At 47.8% G+C, this 25,311-nt stretch overlaps 4 protein-coding genes across 6 annotated transcripts; 2 read left to right on the forward strand and 2 right to left on the reverse strand.

Annotated features, from left to right (window-relative positions):
• The first annotated feature begins 2,615 nt into the window (after positions 1-2,615).
• On the forward strand, positions 2,616-7,901 carry RNF39 (ring finger protein 39). Its single transcript, XM_024122110.3, has 4 exons — positions 2,616-3,159; positions 4,824-4,846; positions 5,052-5,143; positions 6,655-7,901. Exons 1-4 carry the CDS (start codon positions 2,674-2,676, stop codon positions 7,233-7,235), a joined length of 1,182 nt encoding a protein of 393 aa, XP_023977878.1. The 5' UTR covers positions 2,616-2,673; the 3' UTR covers positions 7,236-7,901.
• A 128-nt stretch (positions 7,902-8,029) lies between these two features.
• On the reverse strand, positions 8,030-13,041 carry PPP1R11 (protein phosphatase 1 regulatory inhibitor subunit 11). The gene is made up of 3 exons (XM_007117219.3): positions 10,910-13,041; positions 9,707-9,815; positions 8,030-9,274 (listed from the first exon to the last, which is right to left on the reverse strand). Exons 1-3 carry the CDS (start codon positions 10,976-10,978, stop codon positions 9,072-9,074), a joined length of 381 nt encoding a protein of 126 aa, XP_007117281.1. The 5' UTR covers positions 10,979-13,041; the 3' UTR covers positions 8,030-9,071.
• A 406-nt stretch (positions 13,042-13,447) lies between these two features.
• On the reverse strand, positions 13,448-16,790 carry POLR1H (RNA polymerase I subunit H). Of its 3 annotated transcripts, XM_055079577.1 has the most exons (6): positions 16,629-16,755; positions 16,356-16,511; positions 16,027-16,127; positions 15,720-15,829; positions 15,477-15,525; positions 13,448-13,675 (listed from the first exon to the last, which is right to left on the reverse strand). In XM_055079577.1, the coding sequence occupies exons 2-6, from the start codon at positions 16,489-16,491 to the stop codon at positions 13,562-13,564; spliced, it is 510 nt and encodes a 169-aa protein (XP_054935552.1). In that variant the 5' UTR covers positions 16,492-16,511; positions 16,629-16,755; the 3' UTR covers positions 13,448-13,561. The 3 variants fall into 3 exon arrangements, with proteins under 3 accessions (XP_054935552.1, XP_028335482.1, XP_028335478.2); XM_028479681.1 differs by lacking the exon at positions 15,477-15,525 and having other exon boundaries at positions 16,601-16,790; XM_028479677.2 differs by having other exon boundaries at positions 16,356-16,728.
• Positions 16,791-17,002: 212 nt separating this feature from the next.
• LOC129391532 (putative uncharacterized protein ZNRD1-AS1) lies at positions 17,003-23,408 on the forward strand. Its single transcript, XM_055080028.1, has 3 exons — positions 17,003-17,288; positions 22,176-22,252; positions 22,647-23,408. Exons 1-3 carry the CDS (start codon positions 17,147-17,149, stop codon positions 23,406-23,408), a joined length of 981 nt encoding a protein of 326 aa, XP_054936003.1. The 5' UTR covers positions 17,003-17,146.
• The last annotated feature ends 1,903 nt before the right edge of the window (positions 23,409-25,311 follow it).

Below are 25,311 nucleotides of genomic sequence, written 5' to 3' on the forward strand. Positions count from 1 at the left end.
AAAACTCCTGATTCCTGGGACCCATCCCCAGAGATTCTGTTTAATTGATCTGAGGTGTCTTCTGGGCATCAGGAGTTTAAAAGTTCCCCCAATGACTTTAATGTGCAACTAAGGATGTGAACCATCGACTAGGACTTGAACGTCATAGAAAGGCTCTTGGATTGGTGATGATACAAGGTTCCTGATGAGACTCAGAGGCATTTCTCTGATATTCCAGGCCCAGATCCAGAAAGAACCCAATGTCCAAGAGGCCTTGGGGTGGGGATAGAGCCAAGAAAATGAAGCAGTCCAAAAAAAATAAAAGAGAGACAGAGAGACAGAGACAGAGAGACAGAAGAGGACAGACAAGAAGGCCCAGAGAGGCAAAGAAATCCGATAAACGTGACAAACTGGAAGGGGCAAAAACAAGTGCATACAGTCCCAAAGGGCCAGAGACTGAGGGAGAAAGGGAAAGCATGTGTATTAGTTTCCTATTTGCTGCTGTAGCAAATTATCACAAATTTTTGTTTGAAATCTGAGAAACAACACACATTTATTATCTTATAGTTCTGTAGTTCAGAAGTCTAAAATCGGATTTACAGGGCTAAAATCAAGCCCTTTGGGCGGGGCTGGATTCCACCTGTAATCCATCTCCTAGCCTTCTCCATCTTCAAGTGGCCACCCACTTCCTTTGCTCATGACCCCCCATCCTCAGTCTTCAAAGCCAGCAATGTCAGGCTGAGAGATAAGCTTCTATCTCTCTGGTTGTCTTCTTCCGCTTCTGTCCTCCACTTTTTTCTTTTTTTTCTTTGGCATGAGGGATCTTAGTTCCCCGACCAGGGATCCAACCAGCACCCCCCTGCAGCGGAAGCATGGAGTCTTAACTGCTGGACCGCCAGGGAAGTCCCTGTCCTCCACTTTTAAGGACGCTTGGATAATCTAGAATAATCTCCCTACTTTAAACTTAACTGATTAGCAACCTTAATTCCATCTGCAATCTTAATTCCCCTTTCTCATGTAAGGTAACATGTTCACAGGTTCCAGAAATTAGGATATAGACATCTCTGGGGGACCATTATTCTACCTATCATTACATGGACGTCCATTTTACAAAATAGACTTTGGTCATATCTGAAGTCTTTTTCTTGGATAGCTGTGTGTTTTATGAGCATGGAGCTGGGAGGTTTGTTCCAAGATGAGTGTGTTTATTTGTGTACTGTGTTTATCAGGGTGTCATGTTTGAGTGTCTCCCTGATAAGTAGGGGAGAGAAGGATGCCTGGAGGAGTTGCCTAATAACATGCTGCTTCATAAAGACTTACTGTTGTTGTATTGCTGTTCTTATTGACAATAAAACTAATGACAGAGTGTCTCTTTGCATGTGTTCTTTGAGTACGTCTATCTGTCCCTAAATAATCCTGGATGTCCGTCCCAGTGATATTCAGTGTGTATGAGACTATTTGGGCATATCTGTGATTTTGCATTATATGAAAGTATCTGCCTATTTGTGCATTTTTTGGCATTTAGACATTGCTGGATGCACACACGTTTGTACAACAGTGTGTGTGATCACAGTTGTAGACATCTGAATGTTTACTTATTCACAGCCCCACACGGGTACCAGACAGAAAGGCCCAGCATGAGAGAGGTGGAGGAACTAGGAAGAAGAGGGAGCAAGGAGGAAGGAAGGAAAGGAGGGAAGAGGAGAGGGAAGGAGGGAAGAGACAGAGAGATGGAGGTGAGGGAAGAGGGCATGAGGAAAACTCTGGAAAAAAAAAAATCAGAAAGTAGAAGGGAGTTCTAGGGATCTGAAATTAAAAAGCATCAGGGTGGAGTCACAGCAAGGCCATGAATCAGAAGATCTGGGTATGGCTCTGCATCAGGTCATTCCCTTACTGTGTGACCTTGACAGTGCCAGGTCTCTGGGCCTCAGTTGACCAAAAGAGTGAAAATAGACAACCTTTGGGTACATGCCACAGAAGGAGAGAAAGAGAAAAGTGGAAATAAAAACATACACAGGGAAGAGAGAGAGACAACTAGAAAGAGAGACATAGGAAGAAACAAGAGAGGCCATGGGAGCCAGCCAGAGGTACAGCTGAGAGAGCCCTACGCTGACTCCTACCGCTTACCCCACAGCTTCAGTGTCCTTAAGCCCTTAATAGGTAAGGCAGAAAGATGGAGAGGAGAGGGGCCTTTGGAATGACAGCCACACACCAACACTCAAAAGCCTGCCAAAGCCGCACAAACCAGGATCCCTGCTTCCGGGCCCCGGGCCCCCAGATGTAGCTGTGCCAGCCACCTGGAATGACATACCCTGGCGACGTGGACACACATGCCAAAAGCGAGCTGGGGCGCCCTGCCCACCTGTACACCGCAGGCCAAGGGGGAAGCGAGATTCGGGCAATTCGGGGCGGTGACGGGGGCTACCCACCCCACACCTTGCTACCTTGCCCCCAGAGCGCCCCCTAGCGACCACCTCCTCGGCTCGAGACCTAGATGTCCCTTCCACTCTCCTCCTCCAAACCTCACGAGGGAGCGGGAGAACCAGATGGGGTGTTACGCAAGCCCTGATGTTTACCTCCTGCAGGGGCCTCCTCCCTCCCTATAAAGCCTGACGTGGTGGGGAGATTGGCGGAGACAGACTGGTTGAAGAGAGAGGCGATCCCAGGAGAGCGCCAGAAAGCGTCAGAAAGTTAATGAGGGAGGCGGAGAGAGGGGCAGCGACGCAACCAGCAGCAGAGGCGCTCAGCCATCTGCGTAGCCCGAAGGTGGTCGCGATGGTCGCGGAAGGGACGGCGCCCGGACGCTGGCTCCCCATGGAGGCATCCGAGCTGCTGGGCCGGGGGCTGGTGCAGCGCCTGGAGCAGCTAGCGACGTGCCTGCTGTGCGGGGGCCCCTTCGAGGACCCGGTGCTACTGGCGTGTGAGCACAGCTTCTGCCGCGCGTGCCTGGACCGCCGCTGGGGGACCCCGCCGGCCCCCCGCCCCGAGGCGCCCCCCACCGCCTGCCCGTGCTGCGGCCGGCCGTGCCCCCGCCGCAACCTGAGGTCTAACGTGCGGCTGGCGGTGGAAGTGCGGATCAGCCGCGGGCTGCGGGAGAAGCTGGCCGAGCCCGGGGCCCGAGCGGGGAAACACCGAGGGGGCCGCATCCCCACCATGGGCTGCCTGGACCCGCACGGAGAGGTGAGGCAGGGGTGCGCTTCGCGAGTCCGCAGCTGTCGGCCGAAGGGGCCATCCGCGGGCTCCCTGGGGAAGCGGGGAAGGGCACCTCCCGAGCTGGGGCCCTTCTCGAAGTTTAGGCAAAAGATGGAGCTGGGGAGAGAAAAGCAGAGGACGAGGGGGCGGCAACTGTCAAGTGAGAGTTGCCGGGAAGGAGTTGACGCTTTGCCCAGAGCGAAGCTGGAAGGATGCCTGAGTCTTGTGAGAGGGGCTGGAGGGAAGGGGTTGGGGCACTAGACAGAACACGAGGAGACCCCTAAGGCCCGGCGAAGAGCGCGGGAACTGCGAGGCTGGGGAAAGACGCCGCTAGGCGCCCCGGAGGCGGAGGCCAGGAGGAGGGGAGGGTGCTGGGTGCCTGGGAGGTTGGTGAGGGAGATCAGAACTAGCCCAGCGGAGGAGAAGCAGGAGGGAGGATGGACAAAAGCTGGAGTGGAGGGGCGGGGAAGGAGGCGGCTGTCAAAAGCTGGGAAGAAGGGAGGGAGGCAGATCCAAACTCCCCTGTAGTGTCGTGGGGTAGGTCCCCGGGCTCCGGCCTGGGCCTTGCTGTGTTGTTATCGTTGTCCTCCGCTCCTCCCAGGACCCCAGGCAGAGGCGGCCACGGGTGGAGGCAAGGTCCGGGAAAACAGACGTTGGGACCTCTGGCTCCTCTCCACATCCCACCCTGATCACCCACCCACCTAGCCTCCCGCGCCCCTCCTGGGCCCTGACTCTTTGGCCGTCAACCAACCCCATTCCCTTGCCGACCCCCAGGCGCCCCGCATTCCCGACTGGCTTCTCGCCAGCAGCCAAGCCGGTCTCGAGTCTTGCTTCCACCCTTTGAAGTCTACATATACCTAATTAGTTTAGGTGTAATTGGCATAATTAGGAAAATTGCCTTTCCTCTCTCCCCTTCACCACCCTACTGGTCTGCCCCAGTCTTTCCCACTAGACTGCGAAGGCGGAAGAGGGAATCCTAGTATTTGGATGGGGAGCATCCAGCGTCCTCTCCTGGCTCTCATGGTACCCTGCAGATCTGCTGGGCCTTCTGGGACACATCCGAGTCCAGCCGCTTCCTTGGTCAGGGTAGAGAGACACAGAACAAAGGGCCCTATAAACGACACCGGGCTTTTATGGCAAGAGGGGAAGCAGCTTTATTATAAGGCTTTTATAAATGAACTCTTAGCCTAAGGACTCTAAGTATGTGTTTGGTCTGTGTGATGGAGGAGGCAGGGGATGCTTATCTGGGATAAACCCTCAGGAAGGTGGATAAGGATGAGGGCCACTGAGAAAGAGAAGGGGGGCGGGCTGGGAGGAAACAGGGAACGGTGAGGACTCTGGGGGCAAGAAAAAGGCCTGGATGAGGCTGGGGAAGGGGAACTGAGAGGCTTTGCGGCATGGCAAAGGGAGGAGGACGGTGGGGGTGGAGTTAGGAGGAGGAGAAAGTGGTGACTGAGAGGAAGGAAAGGTCACGAAAGGGGAAGGGGGAGAATGAGAGGAAAAGGGAGCACAGGGGATAAAGAGGTGAGATCAGTCTGAGCTGCGCGGAGGGACCTCACCAAATCAGACCCAGCTACCCGAGGAGGCGGGGGAAGAGCTCCCACAGTAGGAAGACCAGAGCTCACATGCATGTTGTTTTCTGCCCTCCCCAGGATACGAAGAAGACATGGAAAAGGTGAGTTCCATTTTTACTGTTTCTTCTTTTCCACTATCAGCTGCCACATCCATCACCTTCTTACAGGAGCCACATCTTTGTCCCCACTCACAGAGAGGTTTTCTGGGTGTGGCCTCACCCTTTTCTGCTCCAGAGATGTGAGTGGGGACATCAGAGGGCAGAGGGTGTCTACCGATTTCCTGACCCTTCTCCCTCATCTATCCAGGTTTGATGCCCCAACTCCCAAGTCCTCTAACTCAGAGGACGATCTCCCTGAAGATTACCCAGTGGTCAAAAAGATGCTTCATAGACTGACGGGTAAGGAGGGCAGAAGGGAGGGAACTAAATGAGACGCTGTTTTCAGTTTGTTCCCTTTTCTCTCTCAAATATGATCAAGTCCTTTTTGATGTCTGTATTAGTTTCCTAGGGCTGCCATAGGAGAGCATTGCACACCGAGTGGCTTAAACAATAGAAATTTATTGTCTCATGGTTCCAGAGGCAGAAGTTAAATGATTCTAGAGGTAGAAGTCAAGGCGTCAACAGTGTTGGTTCCTTCTGGGGGCTGAGAGGGAGACTCTGTTCCAGGACTCTCTCCTAGCTTCTGATAGCCTCAGGCGTTCCTTGGCCTGTGGATGGCATTCTCCCTGTCTTCACAGCATCTTCTCTCTATACACACTTGTCTTTGGGTCCAAATTTCCCCTTTTTATAAGGACACTGGATATATTGGATTGGGGTCCACCCTAATGACCTCATTTTAACTTGATTACCTCTGTAAAGATTCTATTTCCAAATACAGTCAAATTCTGAGGTATTGGGGGGACTTCACAACTTTCTGGGGGGGGGGACACAATTCAACCTATAACAAGGTCTATCCTTCATTCCTCATATTCCAGCTATTCTCTCCTCTTACCTGTTCATACACTCACACAGCAGACCCCTGGGGGTCAGCTGCTTCTGGGGAATCCCTGCTGCCACCACTTCTCATCACTCCCTTCCAGAAGTGTCCCAGGATTCCCGCGTCTCCTTGCCCCTGAGGCTCTGGGCCTTCTCTGCAGCTTCTGGGGAGTTCCTTCCATCACTTCCAAGGCTGCCCTCTGCCCTTCTTTAAACTGCCTAGAGAAGGTGCTCCGCCCTCTTGGTCACCCACCATCCCACCAACCCAGATTGCTTCTAGCACCCCTAATCCAGAAATCTTTCCTCAAAGCACCCCATACACACAAGGCCAATGATTAGTTCTTTCTGGTCCCTTTGGCTATCACCACCTTCTCTCTCCTCTGCCCTGCGCTCCCTATAGAAACAGGCCCGTCTACTCCCACCTGTTCCTGTGGGTGGTGGGCTGGTTTCTCAGGATACTTTGGATTTCTCCCTCTGGCCCTCCCCTCTGTCACATGCGGTGCTGGTATCTGGTATCAGTCTTCCTCTTTAGCTCCATCTTCTCCATCCTGTTGACTCAGCTCCCACCCCACCCCACCCCCCGCCCCAGATGCTGCAGATTGAGGTATCAGTCCTCACCCTCCCTAGAAGTCAGACGAGCCTCACTCTGCAGCCAAGCCCGCAAACCCGGGCAACCCCTCCTTCAGTCTCTGCACTGTGCCCCCTGCCGTGGGCCAGCAGGGTCCTTCTCCAAGTCCAATTCTCCATTAGGAAGTGGCCCATCAGCGCAGGTTGGGTCTTGCCCAAGCCTGTTCTTCATATGCCTTCACCCTCTTTGGTCCTACAGCCGCCTTTTGAGCTGCTGTGGGCCTCCTGTGTACCCTCTGCGCATCCTCTCCCTCCTCTGATTCGGAAAGCCCGCTCACACGGTCCTCCCCCTGCTTTCTCCTCTCCAGCCGACCTGACCCTGGATCCTGGCACCGCTCACCGCCGCTTGCTGGTCTCCGCGGACCGCCGCAGCGTCCGACTGGCTCCACCGGGGACACCCGCACCCCGCGACGGCCCGGCGCGCTTCGATCAGCTCCCGGCGGTGCTGGGCGCGCAGGGCTTCGGGGCTGGCCGCCACTGCTGGGAGGTGGAGACCGCGGACACCGCCTCCCGCGGAGACTCTTCCGGGGAGGATGAGGACGACGGGGAGAGCCGCTACGCCCTGGGCGCGGCCGGGGAGTCGGTGCAACGCAAGGGCAGAGTAGGCCTATGTCCCGCGGGGGCTGTGTGGGCCGTGGAGAGTCGCGGCGGCCGCCTTTGGGCGCTCACGGCCCCGGAGCCCACCCCGCTGGGCGGCGCCGGGCCCCAGCCGCGGCGCATCCGCCTGGACTTGGACTGGGAGCGGGGCCGCGTGGCCTTCTACGACAGCCGTTCCCTGGACTTGCTCTTCGCCTTCCAGGCGCCCGGTCCCCTGGGTGAGCGCGTCTTCCCGCTGCTGTGCACCCGCGACCCCCGCGTCTGCCTCTGCCTCGTGCCAGCGGAAGGCTGAGAAGCTCACCCACAACCCTTATTCTGGCTTGGTCCGAAATAAGGCTGCTTCCTCTTGGGCACGGAAATCCTTACTCAGTCCAGGCATCATGTCCACGCCCATTGCCGGTGTACTGATAAGCACCCCCGCCACACACACCTACATTGTCTGTTTTCTCCCAGATAGTTAGGATCTCAACTGGCCTCCAGTTTCCACATCCATGCCCATAGCTTAATTCATTCCTGCCCCCCCACAAAATCTTGGGATGCTTCTCTCCCTTGGTTACCCCAGTACTTCCCAAGGGATCCCTCCCCTTCTATCTTTCCCAGGCCTGAATTGGGGTACAGGTCCTGCCCCATCAGTACTGGTAATTGGCCCATGTTTAATACACAGAGGCCCTGCCGGTCAAACATTTACCTCCCACCCCTGCCTCTCCTCCTGGCAAAGAAGGGCCCAGTGCCCTCTCCACAGGTCTGAGGCTTACGCTTCCCTGCCTCGTCCATTCTGAGGTTTCTCCTCAAGAGAAACAAAAGCCTCCTCCCCCAAAACAAGAGGCTTGACTCTGGCCTGGGCCTTAGGGCCCTCTTTTGGGGGGAGATGGGGGCAGGCCAGTTCTACTTCACCATGGCGGCTTTCTATGCTTACAGCCTTTTCCCATTAAGAACCTTCTTAAAACCTCCCCCCCTGCACATACTCACAACAAGCAACCAATGATGCTACCTCTCCTTTCCTCAACCTGGGAATGGCCCAGACACCCCAAATTCACCCTTGTATATAGCTTCACTTCTTTCCCCATATGTGTAAATGGGCCCGTATTTAACACACTTTGTGATGTTGGGTTATTTATTTTGTGCATCTGTGGCAATAAATGAGATCTCAGTGGTGGTATGGATTTGACTGATCTCTGCAATTGTGCATGGCAAGAGGCCTGGAAAATGATATCCAGATCCCAGTAAGGGGTGGGGAAGGCCAGGACATCTGGGCTGGCAGAGACATCAAAGCCTAGGAAGGAAGGGGTGAGAGTGCATCTCTTTGCTCCCTCCCTGTTCCTTCCTCTCCCAGGGACCCAGGCCCCTGGGACCGTGTTGGATCTGTCTCCTAAGCTGGAAGACCAAAGGCTGAGGAGATAGTTGGCTCTAAGGGACCAGTCTTGAAGCCAGCTTTGTTAGAAACCTTAGGTCACACGAGAAGGGTGAGGGGAGAGGACATGACTATTTCTTTTTCCATTTCCCATTCTCCCAAGGTGAGAATGACAAAGACCTCTCTCTCTCCTAACTCCTCTTAAGGGCATGACGGGAGTGGGCAGGAGAGGAGGGAAAGGGCTAGGAGCCCTGAGGTCTCACATAAGACCTCACATCCCACAGGCAAGGACTAAGAGTTAGGATGACATAAATACATTAGTGGAAAAGCTCTAAGCCAGGATTAACAGCATAGCTGGGGCAAGATAGCCTGGAATCTGACTAGGACCCTGGCAGTGAAAGCTGGGGCTGTTGGAAACCCAATTTAACTGTTTGGAACTCAGGTAGAGAGTGCAAGGGGCCAAGATAATTACCTGTCACAGGACAGGTAGTTTGGCAGTGAGAACAAAGGGAAAAGACTGGGACCAAGATGCCTGGATCCCTGAAGAGAGGAGGCAGAAATGAGGGCTGGGGGAACCCAGAAGCCTGGGTTCTGGAATAGCAGCAAGTCAGAATTCCAGGATCTCTGTCCACCCTCCTCCCCCTCTTCCCTCTATCAGGCAGAGGAGAGGGGAGGAGGGGGCTGGAGAAGGGATCAAACCATGGGTTTAGTCCCCGAGTAGCCACATGAATACATTCAGGGCCAGACAGACACAGGAATGGTGGGGGAGAGAGGAATTTAGTGCTGCATTGGTCCTGGAGGGGGCTGGGAGGGGTCGGGAGGCTGGGGAGGGGTGGTGGGGCTTGGTCCCGGGGTTGCATGACGCCGTCCTTTGCGGTGGCCCCGTACACAGTGTGTATGACCACAGCCCTCCTCTTCCTCCTCATCACTCTCCGTGGAGCTCTCGCCAAAGGCCCGAGGTTTCTCATAAATACAGCAGCCTGGATTTGGAGGGAGGAGCCCAGTTAAAAAGGAGGAAGAGATAAGATGGAGCATCAGTTCCATTCCCATTGGCTCTCAGTAGAAATCCCTACTTTCACCATTTTCTCCTTCTACCTTCCAGGAACCAGCTTCCCCAGGCTCACACCCTGGGACTCAGACACCCAACTCCCTCATCCTTTCCAGCCAGGAATCCAAAGCTCCACTTCTCCCACCTCAGATACCTCTTGACTTTAGGCCTTGGCACATCCCAATTCAAGCCTCTCCCTACCTCTTTTCCTCTAACTTTAACCTTCTCTCCCTGATACCGGAGAACCACCAGGACAGCCACAGGATTGTGAGCATCTGGGGGCTTCGGGAAGGTCAGTGAATGTGAGAAGACATGCTGAGGGGAGCCAGGACTCCAGGGTTACTGTGGGCCAACAATTACTCACATTTTGATGAGCGGCGGCCCATGTGTTCGTTGTCCACAGTGTCACTCGTCCATTCCACCTTTTTCTCTGGCTTCCGTTTCCGAAGTTTGATGGTTAGGCTCCGGTTCTCCTGGAACGTTAAGAAGGATGGGCATACCTAGCTAGTCCCCTCCTATTAACCTTTCCCACTTCCTCCCGGGGGCCTCCTCTCTTCCCTTCCCCAACTCAATCAGGATCAGACATAGTGCCAGAGGAGCTGAGTGCTGGGAGAAGATAAAATAGAACAGATTTTTGGCCTCAGGGAGTCCCTTGAGGAATCATGAAGTATTATTTCCTGTTCTTGGTAACCACTAGTATACAGAGAAGATACAATTCCTAACCTAGGAAAGGTCCCAGCAAATCTTCAAAGGAAAATATAATCCTCGCTGTTTTTCCGTCTTCCTCCCCAAATCATCCTTGGTGGTATTAATACATGGAAATTATTTTCTCAGTCACCAATGCCTAATCTTTGATCTCCCTTTCTTTTTTCCAGACCCCCTATTATTTTTCCCATTAAAGAAAGAACTCTGTTCTCACCTCTCTCATCCTCAAGCCCAGCCCTCCCCACTTGTTATCCACCTATTCCCCAGCATCCTGGCATCTCTAGTAACTATTACTCTAAACTCCCTTAGTCCAAGGGTTATTAAACCCAACACAACCTTCTCCCTTTGAAGGCAACTTAAGTTGTTTTTGCAAAAATGCTACATTTTTCTCTATTTATATCTCCTCTGATTTTTCAAAATACTATCTTCATCTCCCTTTTCTTGTTCCCTCATTCCCTCTGCTTCCTTTTACAATCATTCCTTCAACAAATATTTACTGATAAGTATGCTTCCAGTCAAATTCCCCTGCAGCTGGCCTCCAATCATGCTTTCTCACACAGCCCTTCATTTCTCCCCAGCACAACCCTTGCTCCTTAATCTCCAAATTCCCGTTCTTTCATTACTTATACACACCACCACTCCAAGCAGCATCACCTATATCCTAACTCTATTGCATGTCTCTAGACCAGCCTTCTGCACCAACTCTGACACACCCAAAATCTCCCAATACCTTGAGATTCTCCCAACCCCACTTCCTCCCATATCCCCAGGCCCAGCCCCTCCAGCAACTCTCCAAAGCCCTATCCCTTCCCTCCCGGTATCTCCCCAACCCCTAAACAGCACCGCCCCCCGCCTTTCTCACGGGCTCGGTTGTCACGGTAACCGTTGTCTCAGTGACGGTCTCACTCAGCCCGGCCCCTGCCTCCGCCATGGCTGAGGCTGAAGAGAGGGAGGAGCGGAGGAAGGGGGATGAGGCACCCTTCTGTCTTTTCTGTGTCTCTGAGGTCTAAGAGAATCGGTATCGGATTCAGATTAGTAGCCAGGATCCTCCACCTTCTTTTTTCCCCCTCCTCCTGGGCCTCCGCTGCCCCACCCCTGGGGATAACCTGTCCAACCCCACTTCCGGATCTCCGCTTCCGGGTGTGACGCATTCTGTGGTCCCCCTTTTCCCTTCCTGAAACTAAATGCGTCAAAGCTCAAGGTCGCTGGATTAGTTCCGCCGTAATGTGACAGTGCGCAGGCGCCGCAAGGAGGCTACACAACTTTGGCGGAAGGGGCGTCACTGCGATGTGGATGCAGGGGCGGGGCGATCAAGGGCAGCACGCGCATGCACCACAGAGATTGAGCAGGAACCTGCGGTCAAGGAGGGTAAAGTTGGACTTTGCGCTGCAGACTGGTTATCGCACGTGGTTCATATGTCCAGTAGCTGAGTCCATCCCACCCCCATCCCTTGGCTGTGTGGGAGCGCGGAGAAAACTGAGGGGCAATAGTAATGATCCTACCACGGCCTTGCTTCGTTTTCTTATTGTTTCGTCTGGGAATTAGAGAATCGAGACCTGGGAGCAGTTAGAAACACACTTGATTAAGAAGGTGGATTGAGCCTCTCTGGTGGCGCAGTGGTTAAGAATGCGCCTGCCAATGCAGGAAACACGGGTTCGAGCCCTGATCTGGGAAGATCCCACATGCCACGGAGCAACGAAGCCCGTGCACCACAGCACGCCACAACTACTGAGTCTGCATGCCTAGAGCCCGTGATCCTCAACAAGAGAAGCCACTGCAATGAGAAGCCCATGCACTGCAACGAAGAGTAGCCCCCGCTCGCTGCAACTAAAGAAAGCCCGAGCGCAGCAACGAAGACCAAACGCAGCCAAAAAGAGAAAAACAAATACTGTATGCAGCCAAAAACAAAATTTAAAAAATACATTTATTTTAACAAAAAAGAATCTGGGTTTTAATCCTCGCCCTGTGCCTGTAGGTGTTCGAGCAGGGCACTTAATGCGCCTTCAACTTGGATTTTTTCCTTTCACTGTGCTGTAACTTGAAGATGGAGGCGCATAAAACACTCAGACCCTGCGTTTTAGCTCCCAGTCTAATGGGAAAGACTGGCATAAATACAGAAATATAAGACATTGGACTATTAACATAGATGTAAGTCTCATCTATGAAACTGAAGTTACATACTGCCTACCCTTGCTCTGGGGTGGAGATGAGTAAGATTAAGCACAGAAATTGTCATAAATTACAATATAGGCCAGTTTATAAGATAAAAATATGTGTATGTTTCTCAGGGAGCACAAGAGTGGCAAAAAGAGAACAGGAAGGCAGACAAATGGGTTTTTTAGGTAAAGAAAGCAGCTTACAAAGTCGTAGTTGTGCGCCCTGAAGGAAATGCAGTTTCGTGTACTGAAGGGGTGTAAGGGGAGTGCCAAATGGTGATTGACAGGCAGGCGTGGTTATATAAGACGCCCTGTATGCTTTGCTAAGAAACTTGCACTTTATCCAGTCGGTGAAAGGCTTAAAGCAGGGTAGAAAGATGAAGAGATTTGTTTTAGATTTCAGGAGTGCAGGAAAGCCAATTACCAGAACTGTTCAAACATTCAGTGGAGAAAACTGCCCTGCCCATCCCTCCAAGTTGCTGTGGGATCAAACAAGATAGTGTATGTTAGAGAGCTCGAAATATATAAAGGGCCGCACAATTACAAGATAATCGTTACCATCACCTCGTGGTCGCCATTTAAACCAAGGAATGCAGGAATCAGCATTCCCAGACTGAAATTTGAATGTTTATTGTGCCTGGACTAAGCATTTGCTTCCCTTTGAAGTTTTTGGTTTGAACTGAAAAAAGCAAGATACAACTCAGCATGTATAGTAAATCTCATTTAAAAAAAAAAACCAAATATCTCTGTGGAATGGGATTCCTTTTGATTTTTACTTTTTTCTTTCTACCTTTCTATATATGAATCTATTACAATGTAAAAAATATATATATATTACATTTACAAGAGCAATAAAAAAAAATTCCAAAGTGTCCACCTGTATCTCTGAGTGTCAGATTTTTTTATTGTCCAGACTTACATATCAACTGAATCTGGTTAAGTTTTCTGTTGAATCTCCCACTATCCAAACTCCCACTCTTTGTTTCCTTAAACTCAGTAACCAAATAGATTTAGATAACGAGGGAGTACTTATAATTGCCTTTTTATTTTAACCTCATTCCTGGCTCCATTTTTTTGTCCTTGTTTTTTGTTTTATTTATTTTTTTCCCTTTTTTTGTTGTACTAATTTATTTTCTCTTTTTATAGCTGATATATTTGTTGAAAGGACAAATATATCTCTCTAAGCTAAAATAAATTTCTTTTGGAAGAAGACAGATTATAAATAACATACATACGTCTGGCTCTTATAGAAAACTATAACTTTAATAAAGGAAACTCAAATAGGGCAGGAGTACTCTGGGGACAATGGTAATCCCCACATGATGATCTGCTTTTCCTCTGGGAGCAAAACACTGCAATCAGGAGACGGACAAAGGATCTAAGAACCCAATTTCTTTCACCTTCCAAGGAAGAGAAGGAGAGATTGTTGAGTCGCTCAGAAAAAAAATCAAGAGTCTTCCTTCTCCTGGAACCTATAGAGAAAGAAAGGACTTGTTATATTGACCAAAGGAAGAGGTTCTAGCAGTGTAAGATACAACAATCAATTAAATAATCAAGAAAGACTTTCACTTATGACCGTGGAGGACTAGCTCCCCTAAACAACCCTCCACAAATTCAAGACAACTAAAAATGCTGGTATTAAAAATATATCTTGCAAATTATGAAGTATGCCAAGATTTCTTAGGAAAACAAAAAGCACTAGCCATAAAAGAAAAAAGGATAAACTAGACCTCATAAAAATTAAAAACTTCTGGTCATCAAAAAAATAAAAAGTTAAGAAAACAAATAGGTCAGACTGGGAAAAAAAATATTCGCAAAAGGCACATCTAACTATAAATATTTTTAATCTATTGGTGAGAAGGCAACAAAGCAAAGGCAACCTTCACACTGGCTGAAATGATATAAAACCAGGAATCTAGACAGGTAAGTTAAAACTGAAGCCCCTGCTACCATGGTGCCCTTGCTGTTTTGATAGCCACATGGGTGAACTAGAGACAAACCTACAATGTCTGATAGGAGATACTCTGAATAAGTTTGAGACCCCCCCCCCAAAGAGCTACCCCTTTGTATAAAAGTGAACAAGAAAAAAAAAAAAATCCAACTCTTCAGAAGAGGAATTTGACTGTCTCACTAGGTAGAGGGAGAAAAAAAAATCTCCCCTGAGAATTTCTAACCAAAAGCTGGCCTTTACATTGGATTTGCAGTCCAAATTCATACTACCTATGTGCTCCAAAAAACATGAAGCTGAGAATTTATTTAAAGTGATTCTAGCTTGGTAGCACCTCAAGGCACCTGAAAAGTAAACACAAATGCTAAGAATACAGCTTTCACCCCAGGCCTCAAAAAATTCCATAGTCCAAATTCTAAAAAATCTGAGCTTATCATCAAAAATCACAAAAGAAAAAAAGCACCATGAGAGAGTCAGTAGAAATAACAGATGGCAGCATCAGACCCACAAAAACTGTGGGTATGAGAATTAGCAGACAGAATATAAATATCATGTTTAGTATATTTAAATGTAATATATATTTTAAGAATAAAAGGAACAATTTAAAATATGATTAAAAAAGTGTGAATTATTAAAAATGAGGAGGGGATTTTAAAAATAATCAAGTAGAACTCAAAAAAAATTTTTTTTAAGTAACAATAATTGAAATAAACTGAAGACAGAATTAGTGAACCAGAAGAAAGACCAGAAGAATTTACCCAGAGGCAGAATAAAAAGAGATGGAAAATATAAAAGACAGGGTGAGGGCTTCCCCGGTGGCGCAGTGGTTGAGAGTCCGCCTGCCGATGCAGGGGACGCGGGTTCGTGTGTCCGGAGCCTGTGCTCCACAGCGGGAGAGGCCACAGCAGTGAGAGGCCCGCGTACCACACACACACACACACACACACAAAGACAGGGTGAGAGAAATGGAGGATAGAAGATAAGGTCTAATAAACAACTAATTAACTAGAGCTCCAGAATGTGAGAATTGAGAACATGGGAGAAAGGCAATACTCAATGAGATATGGGTGATAATTTTCCAAGGTTGCTGGAAAAAAAAATCAATCCTTACTTTCAGAAAGCCCAACAAATCCCAAACACAATAAATAAAAGAAAGCCACATCTTGCTATATTGTAGTGAAACTGCAGAACACCAAAGAGAAAGAGGAGTTCTTAAAACTATTCTATGTTCTTTAAATCACTCGAGTAATTCTCACCAAAGTAAAACTACGTTGAGTGCAGTGGAAGATTCCAACATAACACACTGATCACCAAGCAATACTTGCCTTCTGTATTTTTTTCTTTCCTTTTAAATATCTTAAAAGCTTTAATTCACTGGGTATAAAAAGAATAAGAAAAGCATAATTAAAAAAAAAAGACCACAAATCTCCCTATTACTTGAACTGTTCAGAAATGAGGGATGGGACCAAAGCAAACAACTGTTTATTCAGTACAAAAAGTAAATCGCTGGATTTGTTTAGGTAGCAAACAGACTGAGAAAGGGCAAAGGGGAGGGAAAGGATACGCACTTGCAGTTGGTACAGGTGTAGAAGACAGTCTGCCCTTCATCAGCGGAGCGCATCTGTCTGGTGTGGTATGCCATTCCCTCGTGCCCACATCGAGAGCAGCGCCTGTCAACCTGGGAAGCAACTGGTGGGTTAATAATTCCCCCTACTGTTCACAGACATCAGGCTATCACACTCCTCTGACACTGCTGTTTTAAAGACCCCTCTTCCCTCTTAGAATTGGGTACAAAACACTCCAGATCTGTGCAATCCCCCCTCCATTTCTTTCCCACCCTCCTAACGGGGCCAGTCCTCCATGTCACTCACTTACCACGGGTCCCTGGAACTCAGGTCCCTCCTCCATTGACACGGGCATGGCTGTTCCCAGTTTGTGGAAAACAACTGAGGTCTTCACAACCTTCGCCTCAAAGTCTGCGCAAGCAGTAACAGTTGGTTTGGAGAGGGCTGAAACCCACAGCTCCCTTTCGGTTTGGCCAGGAGGCCTTATATTCTTCCCTTCAGGTTTCGACCCAAGCCCAAAAGTGCCTGATACCCTGCTTTAGGGTCCCCCTCTTCAATCCAACTGATCTTGAGGTCCTAAAGCCTCTGACGCTTCCAAGCTGGGCCCTCTGCCGGGGCCGCTGCGTACGAGCCCCTCACCTCGCACGTTGATGGAGAAGCCACAGCGAGTACACGCGACCGTATCTTGAGCTCCGGGAAGAGGCAGGACAGAGCCGCAATCCGGACAGAAATCCAGGTCAGATTGAAAGTTGGAGCAGGTGCTGGCGAGGTCCATGATGGACGGGTGGTCGAGAGCTGGGAAGGGGACGAGAGTATTAATAAAAGAGAGTAACTCCCTCCCCACTGAAGGGTCCTTCCTATTCTGTCCCTGGACCTAAGCATACAGAACCCGAGCCCTTCTCCCAAGCACGCCTTGTGCCTCTGCGACCAAGGAGCCCAAATATCCGGAATTCCAAGCCCGGGTCCGGTACTTCGACTTGGGGGCTTATCTGGGGCTGGCGTGAGGGTCCAGCCAGCTCCGCGGGCTAGAGGACCCGCTCTACGCGGCAGCAGAGCAGTGATAGCACGGCGGGCTAGAGCGTCGATGCGTCCCGCCTCACGATTGGCTGTGACGTCATAATTAATCTCTAACGTGTTCCCGAGAGCCTGGAGAGGGGGAGGAACCTCTCTGAAGGAAAGTTTTAGCGCCACCTTCAGCCTGGTTCTGTGACGTCGGCTAAGGAAACAGGCGATTGAAGATGCGCCTCCGGTTATTTTTCCTCTCAGGACCCAGTACCGGGGTATTTATTTTGTTGGTCTCGAATTTTAAAGGGACGCAGTCGCGGGGAGCGTTTCTCCTGAAAAATCGTACTAACCTTACTGAATAATTAATTTCTTTGGACGAGAGAACTACTACTTCCTCCGTTCCTGAGTTGATATTTTTCTTTAAAATGGCAGTGGTTAAAAACAAAGCGAAACATTCTGGGAGTTACAGTTCTAGCGCTCCTTGGACCTCGCGGTCTAAGCAAGGGCTCTCTGCAGAGCCCCTCCTAGCTCGCGTGCTTTGGGAGCTGTCCTGGGCCGTTGGAAGGGGTGAGTCGACTTCTTAAGGGGCAGGAAGTGGAGAGGGTGAAGGCGGAGGAGGAACATCTAGTCCTTAGGCACGATAGGAAACAGGGATGAAGTAGGACACTTGGGAAGGGGCTCAGGACTTTGGAGGTGGCGGAGCAGAAGAGGTTGGGACTCCTTCCTCTTTAGATGCCTGCCAGATGAGGGAGGTTAGCATTAGTCAAGGGAGCAACCTTGGGTAGGACTTCAGTAAGACTTGGTCGAGTTTGGCTTTCAGTTGTGGACCCCCTTCCACCTTGTCCCCCACCTCCCATGGACCAACTCTACTTCATCATCGTCATCCCTTAGGTGGACAGCTGACATTTCCCTGATCTTTTATAAAACTTGAGGACAAGTATTTTTTTTTAACATCTTTATTGGAGTATAACTGTTTTACAATAGTGTGTTAGTTTCTCCTTTACAACAAAGTGAATCAGTTATACATATACATATGTTCCCATATCTCTTCCCTCTTGCGTCTCCCTCCCTCCCACCCTCCCTATCCCACCCCTCTCGGTGGTCACAAAGCACAGAGGTGATCTCCCTGTGCTATGCGGCAGCTTCCCACTAGCTATCTAATTTACATTTGGTAGTGCATATATGTCGCTGCCACTCTCTCACTTCGTCACAGCTTACCCTTCCCCCTCCCCATGTCCTCAAATCCATGCTCTAGTAGGTCTGTGTTTTATTCCCAGGACAAGTATTTTTTAAATCTTGCTATTTTAATTCATCTGTAACCTACCATCTAAAGTATAGAATCTGGGCTTCCCTGATGGCGCAGTGGTTAAGAATCCGCCTGCCAAGGGGCTTCCCTGGTGGCGCAGTGGTTGAGAGTCCGCCTGCCGATGCAGGGGACACGGGTTCGTGCCCCGGTCCGGGAAGATCCCACATGCCGCAGAGCGGCTGGGCCCGTGAGCCATGGCCGCTGAGCCTGCGCGTCCGGAGCCTGTGCTCCGCAACGGGAGAGGCCACACCACTGAGAGGCCCGCGTACCGCTCCACCTGCCAATGCAGGGGACACGGGTTCGAGCCCTTGTGGGGGAAGATCCCACTAAGCCCGTGTGCCACAACTACTGAGCCTGCGTGCCACAACTACTGAGCCCGCGTGCCGCAACTACTGAAGCCTGCATGCCTAGAGCCCGTGCTCCACAACAAGAGAAGCCGCCGCAATGAGAAGCCCACGCACCACAACAAAGAGTAGCCCCCAGCTCGCCGCAACTAGAGAAAGCTCGCGTGCAGCAATGAAGACCCAATGCAGCCAAAAATAAATAAATAAAAAATAAAGTATAGGATCCTTTTTTTAAAATAAATTTATTTATGGCTGAGTTGGGTCTTTGTTGCTGTGTTTGGGCTTTCTCTAGTTGCAGCAAGCAGGGGCTACTCTTCGTTGGGGTGCCTTCTCTTGTTGCAGAGCATGGGGCTCTAGGCGTGCCGGCTTCAGTAGTCGTGGCGCTTGGGCGTAGCTGCTCCGCGGCATGTGGGATCTTCCCAGACCAGGGATCCAATCCGTGTCCCCTGCATTGGCAGGTGGATTCTTAACCACTGCACCACCAGGGAAGTCCGTAAAGCATAGAATGTTGTTGTCCTGAAGGGACAGCTTCTAGATAAGTTTCCTAGTTCGCTTCCAGTCCATCCAACTCCGCTCAACCTGATAGTTGTGCTAAGCTCCTTACATATAAAAGCTGTGGAGCCATCACTATTTTCTCCTTTGAAAGAGACAAGCTGTGATCTCTCCTAGAGAGAGGCTTTGACCTACTTCTGTCTGCAATAATGGAAACACTCACAGTAGTGAGGGGATTAAAACTCTGAGCAAGCTACTGGAGAGTGACAAGCCTCAAAATAATTTGTCCTACAAGGAGAGATCTGTTGCTGAGCCCGTGATGGTAGGCAAGTTTTTTTGTTTGTTTGTTTGTTTTGCGGTACGCGGGCCTCTCACTGTCGTGGCCTCTCCCGTTGCGGAGCACAGGCCCCGGACGCGCAGGCTTAGCGGCCATGGCTCACGGGCCCAGCCGCTCCGCGGCATGTGGGATCTTCCCGGACCGGGGCATGAACCCGTGTCCCCTGCATCAGCAGGCGGACTCTCAACCACTGCGCCACCAGGGAAGCCCAAGTAGGCAAGTTTTTATTCTCTCTTCTCTGTGTGTCTTTCTCCTTTGAAAATGGAAATTGAAATTGGCCGTCTTTTCTCCCCAGCTTTCCCTTTAAAGTTTGACAAAATTCAGTGAAGATCCACCATGAGTTGAATACTGTCCTAATGCAGTAAAGGAACTAAGCATTATAAGGCATGGCCCTTTCCCAACAAAAGCTCACAATCTGTTCTGTTCGTATTTATTAAGCACCTGTGTCAGTCTTTGAGCTGAAGTTGGGGCTGCAAAGCTGAAAACTATGGTCTCTGACCTTAAGGAGTACAAATGAATAATTAGAATGCAATGAAAGTACACTTATAGGACAAAATGTGAGAGCCCAGGATAGGCATATAAAACAAATAGGCCTGTATACTACAAAGAGGACTGGTAAATGTTTTAATAAAAAGATACAGTGTTATGGGGAATGTAAGAGAGAAAGATACTCAGATATTATGTGATGAGGATAATCACCAATCAACAAATCATTACTTTTGAGAATTTGGGATTACAGACTCTAATGTTAAGTACTGTGCTAGATACTGTGTACAGAGAAATAAAAGTAAGGTGGTCATATTTTTAAAATCTCAAAATAGGTATATGTAGTCAGGCAAATAAGAATATGCCCAAGAGGTCAGTGAGATCCAGTATTTGTTATCAGATCCCTTCTGATATGAGAGATAGATCATTGTATTTGTAGATTGAAAAATTATAGTTCCAACTCTTTATGAGTCTGAATTTCATCATCAAAATGTTAAAAGTGATATATGGATACAGATAGCACAGTGGAAACCATGACTGATTTTCAGATGAGTTGTAGAAATAAAAAATGTTGTGTTCATAGTCATAGCGTGGCAAAAATCACTGTTACGTAGGGTAGACTGGAAAGACTTTATAGTCAGGGCTTGACCTGTGGAGGATGGATACCATTTATTTTTTAATTTTTTTAATTTTAATTTAATTTTATTTTTTGGCTGCATTAGGTCTTTGTTGCTGCATGTGGGCTTTCTCTAGTTGTGGTGAGCGGAGGGCTACTCTTTGTTGCAGTGCACGGGCTTCTCATTGTGGTGGCCTCTCTTGTTGCGGAGCACAGGCTCTAGGCACACAGGCTTCAGTAGTTGTGGCAGTGGGCTCAGTATTTGTGGCTCATGGGCTCTAGAGCGCAGGCTCAGTAGTTGTGGCGCATGGGCTTAGTTGCTCCGTGGCATGTGGGATCTTCCCGGACCAGGGCTCTAACCTATGTCCCCTGCATTGGCAGGCGGATTCTTAACCACTGTGCCACCAGGGAAGCCCCAACTGCCATTTATTGAGAACTTACTGTATATCAAGCATTTTGCCAGGCTCTTTAATCTAATTCTCATTTGTTCTTTATAACTCCAAGAGGCAAATTTTGGTCTTGTATCTCCATTTTGTAGATGAGGAAGCTGATTTAGAGAGAGATTAAGTTACTTGCCCTGAGTCACACACTGGGAAGTGGTGGAATTAGGATTCAAGCATAGCCCTGTAAGGCTTCAAAGCCCATGCTCTAAACCATAAATGGTATAAATAAAGGCATAGAGATGAGATGCCAGGCATCCTCAGTGGCTTAAATACGACCTCACAGTGAGCTCAGATTAGACCAGGGATGACACACAAAAAGTTGGTAGTCTTCACTTGTGTTGCCATCAGCCTGTCCTATAAATAAACCCAGAGTAACCACAGAGTCTCATCCCAAGCAGATCAACAGGGAATGGTCTCATAATGGATTTAGGGTGAAGGATGATTGGCAGAATAAGGCAGGTAAGCAGAGGGGTGGGCAATCAAATAAGTACAGAATTTCAGAACGAAAGATTATAGGGCAGAGACGCTGTATGTGGTGATAGAGGCAGAGAGGGCCCGGATCAAGAAACTGCACAAGGAGAATGAACTGATAACACTGAAGTCTAGAATTATCTCAGAAGACAAAGGAGGCAGCGGGACTGAGCAATCTGTCATAGATGTGCTTGGGCAGAGCTTCACCAAGGAGCCTGTCTCTTTCCTGCCCAATCCCTGGTACAAGATTCAGAATGGTTCATGTTGAGTCCACAGGAGAAGTATGCTTTAAGTTTATATGAAAGGATTATGGTTGGTCCTCTATATCTGAGGGTTCCCCATCTGCAGATTCAACTAACTGTGGGTGGAAAATATTTGAAAAAAAAAAATTCCCAAAAGTTCCCAAAAGCAAAACTTGAATTTGCCACTTACTGGCAACTATTTACATAGTGTTTACATTGTACTTATGACGATTTACATTGTATTTACAACTATTTACATAATATTTACATTGTAGTACGTATTACAAGTAATTGAGGGATAATTTAAGGTGTACAGGAGAATGTGCCCAGGTTGTATGCAAATACTGTGCCATTTTATATAAGGGACTAGGGCATGGATTTTGGTATCTGGGGTGGGGGTGGTGAGTCCTGGAACCAAGGGACCTTGTGGGGGGTAGGGGGTGTGTGTCCATGGATACCGAGGGATGACTGTATGTGCTCTTATTTATATGTTCTTATTAAAAGAGCATTCATTATTCGTTACTATAGGAATGTGGTGGTTTCCCATTGGGAAATGGCCCTGCTGTAGTCCTACCTATTACCAGGTTTTTTTCCTTCTGAGGGAAATACCCTTGGCCATGACCAAAACAATTGGGTTTTTTGGTTCAGTCGGTATGAGAGCAGATTTGTTCTGACATCTCCCACATTCTAATCTACCTTTGCTTTTTTGTCTTACAGATTGGCCTGGGCTAAAGTATCTAAAGACCCTAGGATTGCTGCAGGTCAACAGTCCCCACTGGAGAAAAAAAATCTTGGTAAATAAATTATCTTAACATCATACAGTTTGAAACGACTAGGAGAAGGAAAGTTAGGTTTAAAATCCTTCTGTCCAAGTGACACTTTCCAGTAGTGTGTCCACAGTGGCAAATGTTTTCAAGTTAAATCTTTACTTGCAAAACAAAGTATTATTTTTAAAACTCCCAACCCTATGTTTTTAAAAAACTAGTTACTGATTTTGGTGGTGAGAACTCCAACTTTCAGAGCTCACAAGCTCACCTAGGAATGATGGAAGTAAAATCACTATTACTACGAAATTAATGAAAGACCATGGTCCTTTCTTGGTGTCAATAGTGAGCATAAGCTCCTGTTTAAATATGTTCAAAGTAAAAAGATGGTCATATTATAAAATTCTGTACCTCACTTTGACAGAATCTAGGTGGCGTGCATACAACAGCAGCAAGACAACTGATAATTCAAAAATATCAAGAGGAAACACTCTGTAGGGAGCAAGGTCTTTCTCTCGACTACTGGCTTGCCAAAGCGGAGTCTTATTATAATAAAAGAATAATGGAAATGATGAAAGAACAAGAGACAGGCAATGAAATCAAGAAGAGATTGGAGGGGAAAACGACCCAAATTATAGAAGGACAAAAACGATATTATTTGGTACCTGAGAGAGAAGTGAAACATGTAGAAATGCACATACATCGAGCAGGACAGGTCGGAGAGTTTAAGAATAAAACATTTAGACAATTACCACCACGCCCTAGTGAAATAAAATTGCCCAAAATTGTACCAGAAGTACATGGCATCCAGAACGCACAGAGAAGAAAGCAGGTAAATGAGAGGGAACAGATGCAAATTAAAGCTCACCAGGAACGCATGATTCGAGGGAGAGAACTTGTACAGCAAAAACTCAAGGAAGGAATCTTGAGAAAAGACCAGAGCCAGCCTCCTATACGTGAGAAGCATGAGAGTGTAAAGAAAGAGATAAAAGAGTATGAAAGCGTTATTGCATATCCACTTTTCCAGCCATGCAGTAGCAGTCGGATTAAAGTGAATATTCTTATGGAAAAGTCTCAGAATAGAGAAGACAGTACAATTATCAAGCCATATCAAAGAAGATTCTTAACTATGCCACCCTTTTTGAGAAGTCAAATAGGAAAAATAAAAGATTCAGTGATTTCATGATAAAGTCATGTCTCTTAAATGAACATTTTTTTTTTTTAATGCTAGTTCTCTTCTACAGGGTTCAGTGACTATTTTCCCATTTATATCTGATACAGAAGTGTCAGATAGTTCTGGACTTTAAAACTAGCTTGGCTATTTTTAGTTGCCTTGTGTTTGTTCAAGTTGCTTATCCTTTTTGATGCTCATTCCTAATCTGTAAAGTGGGAAAATAATAGTTCATAGCATTTATAGGAGAATTTCATTTTTGTGAAGCATTAGCATATATTAGATATTTCATAAATGCTGGGTTTCCCGGTTGGAAAGACCTGGGTTGGACAAAGATGGTGAATAAGGAATTGTTCTAATCTGCCTCTTCCAGTCCCCCTGCCCTGCCCGCAACCTCAAAGGTTATCTTGATGAGATTGCTATAGGTCACTCTGTGGTCTTTTATTTTCCATTCATACCTTTATCAGGGAACTGCTAACCAGGCCGTAAAAGTCTAACTTGTACCATACAGTTTCTCTGTATGAGAAGCTTAAGTTTGAGAACCTCCTATGTACCAGGCATTGTTAGTTACTGAGATGAATAAAGAGATATCCCTGCCCTTGGCTAGTTTACGACTAGTGGCATAGATCACTCTAAAAACAGATAATAAAATAGGGTTATGATAGAGGTATGCACAGGTATGTACAGAGGAGGGACATGTATGTACAGAGGAGGGACATCTAACCTGGCCTAGGTGAGCAGGGTGAGGAGGAAGGAGGTCAGAGAATAGAGTGTAGTAATCTCTCATGTTTCTTCCAGCTCCATATTTTGTCACTTTCAGTCACCCACTTAAGCAATACCTTCCCAATGTTTGGTTGCATTCACTCATAGGTAACCAAACTCACCTTCTCTCAAATAGATGTCCTCCAAAAGTTGGGAAATTTGGGGTTCAGAATTGGTGAGTAGAGAATCAGAGAAATGGAAACTGGATGGCCTAAGGAATATTATACTTAAATTGTGATAATCCTATGCCCAGCCTTTTGTATTAGCAGGACACCCTTTACCCAGGATATTGCTAGGTCAGCACTGTCCCATAGACCTTTATGCGATAATATAACTGTTCTATAGGTTTGCTCTTCAATACAGTAGCCATTTCCCACATGTGGCTACTGAGCATTTGAAATGTGGCTGGTGCACCTGAGGAACTGAATTTTTAATTTTACTTAATTTGAATTAATTTTAAATTGCTACATGTGGCAAGTGTCTGCTGTATTGTACAGCATGGCACTAGATAAATATAACTCCTGTGTTCTAGACTTCAATCCCACAATCCGTTTTCTGTCTTTGACAATATTTGCAGATATAATAGATCACTGCTTAATTACATTAGTATAAGTTTAGTTTCCTTTATATTTGAGATGCTCCTTAATCCCATGAAGAGATTCAAAAAGCACTGTAGGCAAATTCTGTGTGAAAATGAGGTGGCTGAAGTTGCTGAAATTGGGTTCAGAAACTAGCCCTCCCTTTGCTCCTTCTAGAATTTGACCAGGCCACATACGAGAATCTCATTCCTACCCACCTGATTTGCCTCATGCAGACTTTTTTGTCCTGTCTGTTCTCTGATCTTCCATCATCACGTTGCAGCTTTAGATTTTATACCTTGCAAAGGTGTGGTTCCTCAGGATGCAGAGGCAAAAGACTTAGAAATTCAAATCAGTAGGGTAATGATACAGCCTTTGAGTTGAGTGGGATTGAAAAGTAACCTAATACATAACTGTTGGTAATTGTTTACCATGAAGATATTCACTGCTGGACCATCCTTTTGACCTATAAATGTACTCAAATCTCTCCCATCTAAATAAGCTACTATGTGGGAATTCCCTGGCGGTCCAGTGGTTAAGACTCTGTGCTCTCACTGCCGAGGGCCCAGGTTCAATCC

Source organism: Physeter macrocephalus, chromosome 18, assembly GCF_002837175.3.
Source record: "Physeter macrocephalus isolate SW-GA chromosome 18, ASM283717v5, whole genome shotgun sequence".
Classification (NCBI taxonomy): domain Eukaryota; kingdom Metazoa; phylum Chordata; class Mammalia; order Artiodactyla; family Physeteridae; genus Physeter; species Physeter macrocephalus.